Consider the following 12325-nt stretch of genomic DNA (forward strand, 5'->3'; position numbering starts at 1 on the left):
CGTGGCTCGCCCTCGACGCCCACCAAGCTGTCTGGTTGGGTTCCGTCTGACCGAGACTCTCGGCACTGCTCTGCCTCGAGGAGCGAACACCGACTGGACCGAGGCAGACGACGCCAAAGGTCCTCATCTCGGAGGGGCTATTGCAGTTGGTCACAGCATGAACGTCAACGTCGTTCTCGTTCATCATCCTGCTCCAGGACACCGCCACAGCACCACCTCTGCAGCCCTGGGTGTCGATCACCAGCGTCTCGCCACCGTGGGTCCACCTGTTGGAGCCGATCGCAGAACAGCTGTTAGCGATGGTACAGGTCCTCCGTATCAGGATCGCAGTCCCGTGGTCAGCATCACTCCTGGTCCAGGGACAGCGGCAGGTCGTATGTCAGCCCGGCCTCCCTTCGTAGTCGGCCATCGATGGGCCAGGCCGAACATCCAGCTCTGTTGGTGCCGCAGCAGGTATAGTGGCCATGCCAATGGTACCAGTGGTCACTGTGGCCCCTGACGCAGCCCCCGGTGGGGGCTCGCTCAGTTGCAGGAGCTTCAGAAGGACCTTCAGCCTCCCTCTCCAGACCTCCGAGGAAGGAGTCTGTGGGACATACATCCTCAGCACCGTGCCCAGAGACTGACCAGGTAGTGGACTCTCCGGTGCCAGGTGGACACCCAAAGTACCGTGCTGGCCTCCTCACCCTCCCCGGATGAGGTGATTATGGCCCTTCCTCCCTCCGTCCCGCAGGAGGACTTTAGGGCCAATCAAGAACTCTTAAAAAGGGTGGCATCAAGCCTCCACTTCCAAGCAGAGGAGATGGAGGAGCCCTCGGACTCCCTGTTTAACATGCTGCCCTCCTCAGCACCGGTCAGGGTGGCCTTGCCGCTCCAATTAAGGGTTGCAAAAATTTCAAATGCCCTGTGGCAAACCCCAACCTCATTTGCCCCCATCTCTAAGAGAGCGGAACGCAAGTATTTTGTACCCGGCAAGGGGCATGAATACTTATACACTCACCCTGCTCCTAACTCCTTGGTGGTTGAGTCGGTCAGCCACAGGGAACGGCAGGGCAGCCAGCCCCTACCCCAAAAAATAAAGCTTCAAGGAGGCTAGAGTTGTTTAGAAGGAAAATGTATTCGTCTTCGAGCTTCCAGTTATGGGTGGCGAACCACCAGGCTCTCCTGGGCCAGTATGAGTTCAATCTGTGGGGCTCCCTGCCCAAGTTCGAGGACTCCCTCCAGGAGCGTGACAGAAGGAGTTCAAAGTGCTGATGGAGGAGTGTACAGTGGCTGCAAGGGCAACCCTGCAGGCAGCTTCGGATGCAGCGGACATGGCCGCACAGTCCATGGCCTCCATGGTGTCCATGAAAAGGACATCATGGCTCTCACTCTCTGGGCTGTCCAGTGAGGCGCAGACCTTCCTGCAGAACCTCCTGTTTGACGGCAAAACTCTGTTTGCAGAACAAACAGATACAAAGCTGCATGGCCTGAAAGACTCCCGCACGACTCTCCAGACTCTGGGTCTCTATGTTCCGGCTCCGGCTAAACCTAAGTTCAAGCCGCAGCAGACTCCCGCTCAGGCCACCCACCCAAAATACGAGACCACTTATAAGAAGTCGTGGGACTATAAGAGGCGCCCACAAAGGCAGTCTCGGCCTGCCCCCCAGCCTGGGTCCTCCAAGGGTAAGCAAGCGGGGAGAAGGCGGTTTTGACGGGATGCCTGGCAGTGCCCTGCCAGTTCTCATCAGGGATCCATGTTGAACAAAGCTTCCCTTCTCCATCGGTTGTGTGCTTTCCTCCCGGAGTGGTCACGGCTGACCTCGGACCGATGGGTCCTCAACACCATCTCCCGGGGCTACACCCTCCAGTTTAGTTCCTCCCCACCCAACCACCCCGTGCCTCCTGGGGGACCCTTGCATGAGACTTTGCTCGAGCAGGGGGTGGGACGGCTCCTGGGCCTAGGAGCAGTGGAAGCAGTACCCAGGGAGTTCAAGGGCAAGTGGGGGTACTCCTGCTATTTCCTCATCTCAAAGGCCAAAGGGGGGCTCAGGCCCATCTTGGACCTGCGAGGCCTGAACCAATACATGGTGAAGCTCAAGTTCCGCATGGTCTCCCTGGCCTCCATCATCCCCTCCCTGGATCCCAGGGACTGCTACACCGCCCTCGATCTGTAGGACGCATACTTCCACATTCATATATTCGAGGGGCACAGACACTTCCTCCGTTTCACGGTGGGGCAGGAACACTACCAATCTACAGTCCTCCTGTTTGGTCTGTCCACTGCCCGCAGGGTATTCATGAAATGTGTGGCGGCCTACCTCGGGCACTGGGGGGGTCCAGATCTTCCCCTATCTGGACGACTGGTTGGTCAAGGGCAGCTCCCGGTCACAGGTGCGGGATCACGTGGCGCTCCTTCTGTCCATGTGCACCACTTTGGGCCTGTTGGTAAACAACACCAAGTCCACATTAGTCCCAGTACAACGCATAGATTTTATCGGGGTGGTCCTGGACGCCTCATTGACACAGTCAGAAGGTTTCCAATGTCAACAGCCAGACCATGCCTCCAGCTCTTGGGTCACATGTCAGCGTGCACTTATGTGGTCCGTCACGCCAGACTCAGTATGAGGCCCCTCCAGCCCTGGTTGGCCTCAGAGTTCTCCCAGGCCAAGGACAGGATGGACAAAGTCCTCACGGTACCCGAGCCGGTGATCACCTCCCTGCAATGGTGGTCCTCCCTGAGAAACATGCTCCAAGGGGTCCCATTCAGGGGCAGGGCCCCGGAGCTGGTGTCCGACACATCAGACCTGGGATGGGGGGCCCATGTGGTCGGCTCAGGATCTGACCCTACACATAAACATCAAGGAGCTCTGGGCGGTACGGCTGGCATGCATGGCCTTCTGCTCGCACCTGAAGGGTCGGGTGGTCAGGGTCTTCACAGACAACACAGCCTCGATGTTCTACGTCAACAGGCAAGCCGGGGCCCGATCCTTTGCTGCGAAGCCCTCAGGCTGTGGGATTTTTCTATAGCCCACGACATCTGCCTACAGGCCTTCCATCTGTTGGGCGCCCAGAATGTGCGGGTGGATCACTTGAGCAGGGACATCTCCTCTCAGCACGAGTGTTCTCTCCACCCAGAGGTGGTGCACAGACTTTTTCAAGTGTGAGGAACTCCCCAGGTGGACCTGTTCATGACTCTGCAGAACTGTTGCTGCTCCCAGTTCTGCTCTGGGGGGGGCTGGGACCATTCCCGCTGATTGGCAAGGTCCTGGAAAAGATAGACATACAAGGCCCGCATCCTTCTGATTGCCCCGGCATGGCCCAGGCAGCATTGGTATGGGCCTGGCGGTCGCCCTGCCATGGCTGTTGCCATCCTGCCCGGACCTGCTCTCCCAGGACCAGGGCCACCTTCTCCATCCCACGACGTGGCTGCTCAATGGTTAGGTCAGGAGGAAAGGACGTGCTCGGAAGGGGTTCAGCGTGTTCTCCTAGAAAGCAGGCAGCCCTCCACATGCCGAGCCTACTTGGCAAAGTGGTCTCGGTTTTCCAGATGGGCTGACGAGTGGGGCGTTTCCCTGGTGGCTGCCCCAATCCAGTTTATTCCGGACTACCTCCTTCACCTTAGAGCCCAGGCCCTGGCGCCTTCGTCTGTCAAGGTGCACCTGGCGGTTATTTTGGCCTTCCATTCTCCGCACACGGTGTTCTCCTATGCTATGACTGGACGATTCCTTAAGGGGTTAGATCGCCTCTTCCCATATGTTAGTCCCCCTGTCTCACAGTGGGACCTAAACCTGGTGTTGGCCCGTCTCACGGGGTCCCCGTTTGAGCCGCTAGCCACGTGCTCCTGGTCACACCTCTCGTGGAAGGTGGCCTTCCTGGTCATGATCACGTCAGCTAGGCGGGTCTCGGAGCTCAGGGCCCTGACCTCCGAGCTCCCATACACAGTGTTTCGTAAAGATACGGTCCAGCTCCGCCCACACCCTTCGTTCCTCCCGAAGGTGGTCTCCACCTATCACATGGCTCAGGACATTTTTCTGCCCGTCCTCTGCCACAAGCCCCATGCATCCAGTGAGGAGCACCGCCTCCACACGGTGGATGTGAGACGGGCTCTGGCTTTCTACCTGGGGCAGACTAAGCCATTCAGAAAGTCCTTGCTACTGTTCATTGCCCCGGCCGAGCGCATGAAAGGTTGGCCAATCTCCACTCAGCGGTTCTCCAACTGGATCACCTCGTGCATCTGTAGCTGTTATGACCTGGCAGGAATCCCTCCGCCACCAATTGTGAAGGCACACTCGACTCAGGCACAGGCCTCTTCAGCTGACTTTTTGGCCCATGTCCCCATTCAGGACCTTTGTAGGGTTGCCACGTGGTCTTCAGTTCACGCGTTCACCTCGCACTATGCGATCGTCTCCCAGACCAGGGATGATGCTGGGTTTGGCATGGCTGTGCTTCGTCCTGAGAATTTGTGAACTTCTACCCACCTCCAACAGCTATAGCTTGGAATCACCTATTGTGGAATACACATGAGCAATCGCTCGAAGAAGAAAAGACAGTTACCTTTTCCGTAACTGGTGTTCTTCGAGATGTGTTGCTCATGCCTATTCCACATCCCGCCCTCCTTCCCCTCTGTCAGAGTTGTCTGGCAAGAAGGAACTGAGGGTGGGGGAGTGCGCAGCACCCCTTATACCGTGCCATAGAGGCACCACTCCAGGGGTCGCTGGGTCGCTCCCCTATGGGTACTGCTGGGGAAAAACTTCCAGCACCGGTGCACGGGGTGAGCTCGTACACCTATTGTGGAATACACATGAGCAACACATCTCGAAGAACATCAGTTACGGAAAAGGTAACTGTCTTTTGCTCATTATGATGGAGACGCTTGTACACTCGTTGTATTGAAGTTTAATATTAATGGGAATTCTGGATCACCTGCTGAGTTGCTGTGTGACCTTGGGGATAATACCTTCATCAGTGTCAGATTCCCATCTGTGAAATGGGAACAATACTCTTCCTTCTTTCTGAGATGAAAGAGCATGTTCTAAGGAATAACCAATTTATAAAGTGCTTTGAACCCATGAAGTGCCATCTCAATGATGTAACAATGGTTTACTTTTAATTGCAGTGCAGCCTATGATGCCATCCTGGAACGAAATGTTGCGATCAAGAAGCTAAGCCGGCCATTTCAGAATCAAACCCATGCTAAACGAGCCTACAGAGAGCTTGTTCTCATGAAGTGTGTAAATCACAAAAATGTAAGTGAAGCATCCCTCCTTAAATGTTTGTGTTAAGAAAAAGGCCGTTAGGTACTGTATTGGTAGCTCTAGAGGGTAACACCTTACATAGGCTAGAGATGTGTTTAAAGGGTGGCCTGTCCACATATAAAGTATAGGAGGATGCTTCACAGTGCCACCACTGTGCTTTTCCTTAACTCTTGTCCCCACCCTTGCTTGAAGGCTGGAGCCATGGTGCTGCTCTGCTAGGTGTGGTACAGGCAGGCATTAGCTGATGTACTACAGGTAACCATTCTCCCTTCTGTGCTGCATCTGCTAAAGAGTCTGCTTGGGAGGGATAGAAGGGGCAGCAGATTTTGGTGCAAGTGGGTCAGGTGGTCTTGCAGGACAACAGCAGAGCATTTCAGGTTCTAGAGATGGCCATGAAATCAGAGCAGAGCAGCAGAGGTGCTGATAGGTCAAGTGGCTGCTTATCAGAACTGCCCTGAAGATAGCTGGTAGGAGCCAGCTCCTTCCTTCGCAAGGGCCTGCATGCTATAGAGCTTTAATACGCCACCTGAACCCAGTGGGACCCAACTACAAGTGTTGGTTTCAGGTCAGGTTGGGTCTAAAAAAACCTAAAAAAAATCTCTGATCACCCCCTCCTGCCCTGGGGCTAGCATGGCAGTGGCTGCATGCCATTCTCCTGCATGCCATGCTCCTGCTAATCACCGCCACCTTGCTGTGCTGCGGTGTTAGTGTGCCGACAAGTCTCAGTGCCTCTTGTTCCAAAGCATGTGAAGTGTGGCAAGGGTGGCTGCCAGGAATGGGTACGCAGTTACCGCCGCACCAGCAGGGGGTATGTGGAGCAGGAAGCCCCCACAAGGCCAAGCCCCAAGGACAAGATGAAGCTGACACAGGTTCGGGTTCAGGTCTGGCTTGAAAATGACTCAATGCTCTTGGGTCGGGTTTGGGTTGTCTGTGCTCAGGTTGGTGTTTAGCTGTGGGTCAGGCTTTAAAATTAGCCCAGAGCAGACCTCTAGCATGCTGGTGTCACCCAGTGGCGTAGCCAGGTGGAGGGAACAGGGGGAGCGATCAAAAAAAAAAGGCGCCACCCGCTGCCGAAGAGCCACGGAGTGAGTGAAGGTCCTGCCACTGAAGTGCCGCCAAAGACCTCGAGTGCCCCTGGGTGAGTAAAATAGAAGCGCCGCAGCGGGTGGCACTTTTTTTTTTTTTTTGATTGCTCCCCCTGGTGAGTAAAAAGGCACCAAGAAATTGACAAGGTGCCACTTGTGCTTGGGGGGGAGCGGCCGCTGCCCTGCTCCCCCCAGCTATGCTAATGTCCTCACCACCTCCTCTCCTGGTCCCGATGTGGGAAGTTCCAGCTTCCCCAGGCTGATAGGCAAGGAGGGCCACCACCCACAGGAGAAGAAGCTGCCTTCTACTGCAGACACCATTGCAGTGCCACACTGAGAATACTGCCTGTATGATCTCTGACCCAGAGACTGTTACCCTCTGTGTATGGAAACTTCTAAGCTCGTTTTGGATGTTACCACAAACTATATAATGATGACAATGGGATCTTTCTGCTCTGTGATTCTTGATAATTAGCAGTTGCTTGACCTTGCACTGCATTCCCCATCCACTCACTGCAGCTGGCAGATATCTCTCATCAGCTATGGAATTTTGCTTCTATCCTCAAACTGCCTTATTGTACTTACCTGTAATAGGGAAGCTTCTGCTTGGGCAGGGTTTATCAGTTGCCTGCCTGTTCTTCCTCTGATATCACTGCAGCAGCATCCCAGCCCCTTCAGTCTGGAAGCATGAGGCTGGAGAGAAAACAAACTAGTTCCAAAGCACAGTTCAGCCAGTCTTACTCTAAAGGCCCTTCATACATGTGTGTGCGTGGTTTGGAGAGGAGGTGGTAAATGTATAACAACCTCTCTGACACAAAGCAATAAACATGGTTAAGATGTTAAACTCTTTAAACTGCACTGAACTTCACAAAGCGGTTTGCATTGGAATGTCATATGTTAATTCTGAAATATTGATTGCTGTAGGGTTATAATTTAGAGTGATTGTCCACATGGATTCCACTTCTGGTGTGCAGGCATCTGATGCACAGGAGATCTAATTAGTTTGGCAGCAATGTCTGTTGGGGCTGTGCCTGTAACCTGGGTGCCCTAGTGTTCCCCTACTTGAGGGCAATATGGAGTGCATGGGCCCAAGCATCTTTCCATTCTTTCTCGCCACCCATGGTTGCAAGATGGGAATCCTTGCAGGATTTCCTTATCTGTTCGCTGTGCAACTTTGATACCCATGTGTGTAAATAAATAAATAGCATAGTTGGCATAATGTGTTTCTCTTTTTTATGGCCTTTGGCAATATTAAAAGAAAAAAATGCAAAACAAAACTTAATATTAGGGACTTCCCTGGTACTGGGATTTAGCAGCTACAGCTGAAACAAGGTCCCCAGCATTCAAAACTTGCCCCTCTTGTGATGTGGCTGTTTCACTTAATGATGGGCACTTGAGGAGCCCTTTTTTTGGCTAGTTTTCTTCCCTGCTGTAATCAAGACAGAAACCAAACTGCACACCCTGAATGTGATCAGGGCTTTTTCAAATGACCTTGACAGCTCCTTCAGGCACTCTCGCAGGCTGTCTGTAACAGTTACAGACAGAATTAAAGGTCCAACAATATCCACCCAAAGATTGTCTAAATTGATATTTAATTGTATTAAATTATGCTATGAGATCCACCCATGCAGGTTAGAAGCCATTCTACCAGGACTCAGATAGCTTTGGCTGCTTTTCTAAAAAGCATCCCTATCTCAGAAATTCACAGGGTAGCTACATGAGGATCAGTCCACACTTTCACCCAGCACTACTCCTTAGTCGTGGCCTCAGGATCTCACTCCCACTTTGGTAGAGCTGTCCTGCAATCCTCATTTAACTAGGACTCCTAGCACCTACCTCCTGATTTGAGGGCATTGCTAGCTAGCCACCAGAAGTGGAATCCATGTGGACAATCACTCAAAGAAGAGAGAAAGATGACTTATCCAACAGTATCTGTGGTTCTTTGAGATGTTGTGTCCACTTGGATTCCATGATCTTTTCTCCTTCCCTGCTACTATGGAGTCCTATACCATCTGGATTCTCTATTGGCGAAGGAACTAAGGGACAGTTGGGGCCTACTTTGTCCTTAATCCCATCAAGTGGGGGAGAGGATGAGGACATTCAGGGCACAAGCACGGCCCCAGCACTGCTGGCCAAAATATTGTGATCTTGCATGCATCAGAGTCTTCTTTTTATGCTGAATTTGGTGGGAATTATAGCATGGCATTTATAAAAGCAGTAAATTGGTTGCTTGAATGACTCTGCAATTATCTCAACTGTAAAACAGTTATCCCCTCCTGCAATGAAATGGTAAAGCCAGTGTCCCATTGACACCTGTTGTAAAGATCTGATATTTGTATGGCAGTGCTTATTTCATTTTCTTGTCCCTCAGCTGGAAGGTACAGGCTTGGGCTCAGTATAGCTGTGTTCCCTCTTCACACACAGCATCAGTAATCATGGTGACTAGTAGTAACTCGTTCCCTTCTTGTATGCAAACACTCAAGCTACTTCCTCTTCCAGCCATCCTTCCCTTGGAAGCTCTGGTTTCCTCTTTTGCTCACTTATTCTTGTGCTTTTCTTTGTGAAGAATCAGTGGTGCACTTCATTTAATAAGCACTTACTTTGCTTCCTAATCTACCTCTGGATTAATTTCTAACGAAATATTATGGTAAGGTAAACACGCCACACCTCTTGAAGGGTTATGACATTGCAGTAGCTGTCCTTAGAGAACCTCTATGAAACCTGTTCTCTTCAGCTGAAGCATTTTAATCTGTCGTTCTTGCTGCCTGGCAATGTAACTCTTACTTCCATCACTCAGTGTCAGTAAATGTTATAATTTCTTCTTTTATAAGTTATATTTCACCTTGAATTTGAACACACAGAACTTCTGGTACAGCACAGAATCTTCTTCAGCTCTTCCGGTTTCCAGGGCGCAAAAGAAGTTTCTCAACCTTCCTGTGTCGCTTCATCCTGTTACTACAGGGGCAGTTTATTTGGACATGCACTTTGCCAGTGATAATGCGTATTACTGTGCAAAAGTGCTGTAGTCTCTGACTTCAGAGGTTAGGTTGGAAATAGGGTTGCCAATTTAGGTTGGACCTATTCCTGGAGGTTTCATCACATGACATAAACTTTAATTAAAGACTAATCTTTAATTTCTGGAGACTCCAGGGCAATCCTGGAGGGTTGGCAACATTAGTTGGAAAGCTGGTCAATGCAATTCTTAACAATGACTATTGGGTTATGCGTAGTAGAGAGCAAAGTGCACTCGTATGATCAGGAGACTTCTTAGACCAAGTTTTACTTCTTTCCAGCCACCAATTGTGTGAGGTAAGCAAAATCTATTTGTTGACCTTTTGTGAGTTTTCTTTATTTCTCTCCACAGATAATTGGCCTACTGAATGTGTTCACACCACAGAAATCTCTGGAAGAATTTCAAGATGTGTAAGTCTAATTTTTACCCCCAAGTTTCTAACTATTTAGTTACTTGTCACGAGCATTGCAGTGGAATGGACTTCAGACAATACACGTTATTTTCTAATTACTCATTTGTTGTTGTTTCATAAGTTACATAGTGATGGAGCTCATGGATGCAAATCTCTGCCAAGTGATTCAGATGGAGCTAGACCATGAACGAATGTCGTACCTTCTTTATCAGATGCTGTGTGGTATCAAGCATCTTCACTCTGCTGGAATTATACATAGGGTTAGTGGTATACTATACTTTTTAAAATCCGCCTAATGTTCTTGCCTTCAGTATTAAGGAGCCAGGAAAAATTCTATTAATATGGAAACCATGTATATACTTTCAAAGCCTGCATTGGTGTTGGGGTATGTGTGTGTGGGTGTGTACATTTGAAACAAAAGTCTGAGTCCCTCCTGAACTGGATCTCAATTTGTCTAGACTACATTGTCCAAAATCTGTATAATAGGTTGCATCACCTCCTCTAATTTGCAGTAGAATTCTTATCCCAGTGGATATCAGAAGGAAAGAATACCTGGAAAAGAGTGACTTTTTATACTAATTGGTTAAACCAACTAAACTCCTGTTTCGTTTTTTGGTAACCAAATGTGAAATTCCATATATTTTTAAACTGCCATAATGTAATCTTTATTTCTGCATTTTTTAAAATAACAAACACATTATACACCTCTAAAATTCTCTGCATAATCAAATATTATCTAGTCCTGTGAGTGAAACGTTATACAACCATGTAACTTGGAAAATTCTATCCTGTAAGCCGCCTAACTGTTTCCTCATTGCAGGGGTGGCCAACCTGTGGCTCCGGAGCCATATGCGGCTCTTCAGAAATTAATATGCGGCTCCTTGTATAGGCACCGACTCCTGGGCTGGAGCTACAGGCGCCAACTTTCCAGTGTGCTGAGGGGGTGCTCACTGCTCAACCCCTGGCTCTGCCACAGGCCCTGCCCCCACTCCACCCCTTCCTGCCCCCTCCCCTGAGCCTGCCGTGCCCTCGCTCCTTCCCCTTCCCCCCCAAAAACCTGCACACCACAAAACAGCTGATCAGGAGGGAGGGGGAGGCGCTGATTGGTGGGGCTGCTGGTGGGTGGGAGACACTGGGAGCGGGTGGTGGGAGCTGCTGGGGGCCTGCAGACGTATTACTGTGGCTCTTTGGCAATGTACATTGGTAAATTCTGGCTCCTTCTCAGGCTCAGGTTGGCCACCCCAGTCTCATTGTGTTGTTTATATTAAGTCAAGGTTGCTTAATTAGGCACTCAGGTCAGGAAATTGTGAAGTTAAGTTGTCCATGCATTACAATACTGTCTACAGTTACATAATTGTATATGATTTCTCAAATATTATATTATATTATAATCTTAGTAATACCTAGCAACTTATAATACTTCGTTTGCTTACTCTGTTTTCATTGTTACAATATTTAATTATATATATGTGTGTATTGACTTCTTAAATAAGTTCTCATCTCGGTATGCATTTAATTATTTTTCAGCACCCATATACTATACATTCTCTTCAATCAGCAGTGCAGCCTTCCTTAGGTGCAATTCAGGGGATGAGACAGTTAACTATCCAAGGTAATTTACTTGGATATGTATATGCCAGGAAATTTTTTTTATTATTCTGAAATACTTATCCTGTTGTACTTGACCTGTAGTTTTGTGTGCTATTACTATTTTTCCATGTACTCTTTCATTTCAATGTTTGTATTACCCTTTGTATACCAGATAAAAAACTACAGAATATTGCATTTGTTTATTTAGGATGGTTCCAAAAAATTGATAGATACTATGTTGTATGAGAAATTCAGTGTGATTTTTGTGACACTTTTATTTGTCATCAAAGTCTCCATCATAATGCATAGACCCAGGGGTGCAAAGAAAGGCCACACATGCAACCTTGGCGTTTCCTGTCTTTTGAGTGCTTAGCTGTACAACCTTGATATTTTTCAGAGGCTTATAGTATGGATTTTCCTAGGGTTTTTTCGCTGAGGAAAAGAAATCCCAATACTATGGACATACTTGGCGAGAATGCTAACCCATGTTGAAATACATAGGAGGGGAGCCCCTATTCTGTCAGTTTTAGGAGTTGCAGGGCAGTCTCCTTTCAGACCTTCTAAGCACACCATAATACAGAGCCCCTGCTCTCAGAGAACCTGCAGGTGAATGGAAACATTTATGCAATCATAGTTATAAAAGGAGCTACTTCACCACCACAGTGTTCAGTTCAGTTCCAGATATTATTGGTGGTGGGTGATAGTTTGAAAATCAGGAAATCTAGCTTCAGTGCTTCCCGGTAGTTGTAGTTTAGAATTTGTACTGACATTCCTGAAGCATTTGAATTGCTTCATATTGTAGTGCAGTATAAATTCACAAGATGACCTGTTCTGGCAAGGCTAACTTTTGGCACATTTGCTGTGTAAATAATGATCTTTGAATGCATTAATGGCTCTGAATGACACAGATGGATCAATTTCACCTTCAGGTCCTCATATTATGACAGTTCATTCTCAGCCTTCATAGAAAGATCAGCCTGCTGTTCATGAA

The 12325-nt window shown here is 49.1% G+C and overlaps 1 protein-coding gene across 5 annotated transcripts in view; it reads left to right on the top strand.

Annotated features, from left to right (window-relative positions):
* The window catches only part of MAPK8 (mitogen-activated protein kinase 8), a 134179-nt gene that overhangs the window by 89670 nt on the left and 32184 nt on the right, over positions 1 to 12325 (top strand). For all 5 annotated transcript variants that reach the window (XM_034775041.1, XM_034775038.1, XM_034775042.1 and 2 more), the window contains exons 3-5: positions 5096 to 5225; positions 9684 to 9742; positions 9866 to 10004. In XM_034775041.1, the coding sequence (XP_034630932.1) occupies positions 5096 to 5225; positions 9684 to 9742; positions 9866 to 10004 (328 nt within the window). The remainder of the gene's footprint in view (positions 1 to 5095; positions 5226 to 9683; positions 9743 to 9865; positions 10005 to 12325) is intronic.

The sequence above is a fragment of the Trachemys scripta genome, chromosome 7 (assembly GCF_013100865.1).
Source record: "Trachemys scripta elegans isolate TJP31775 chromosome 7, CAS_Tse_1.0, whole genome shotgun sequence".
Taxonomy (NCBI): Eukaryota; Metazoa; Chordata; order Testudines; family Emydidae; genus Trachemys; species Trachemys scripta.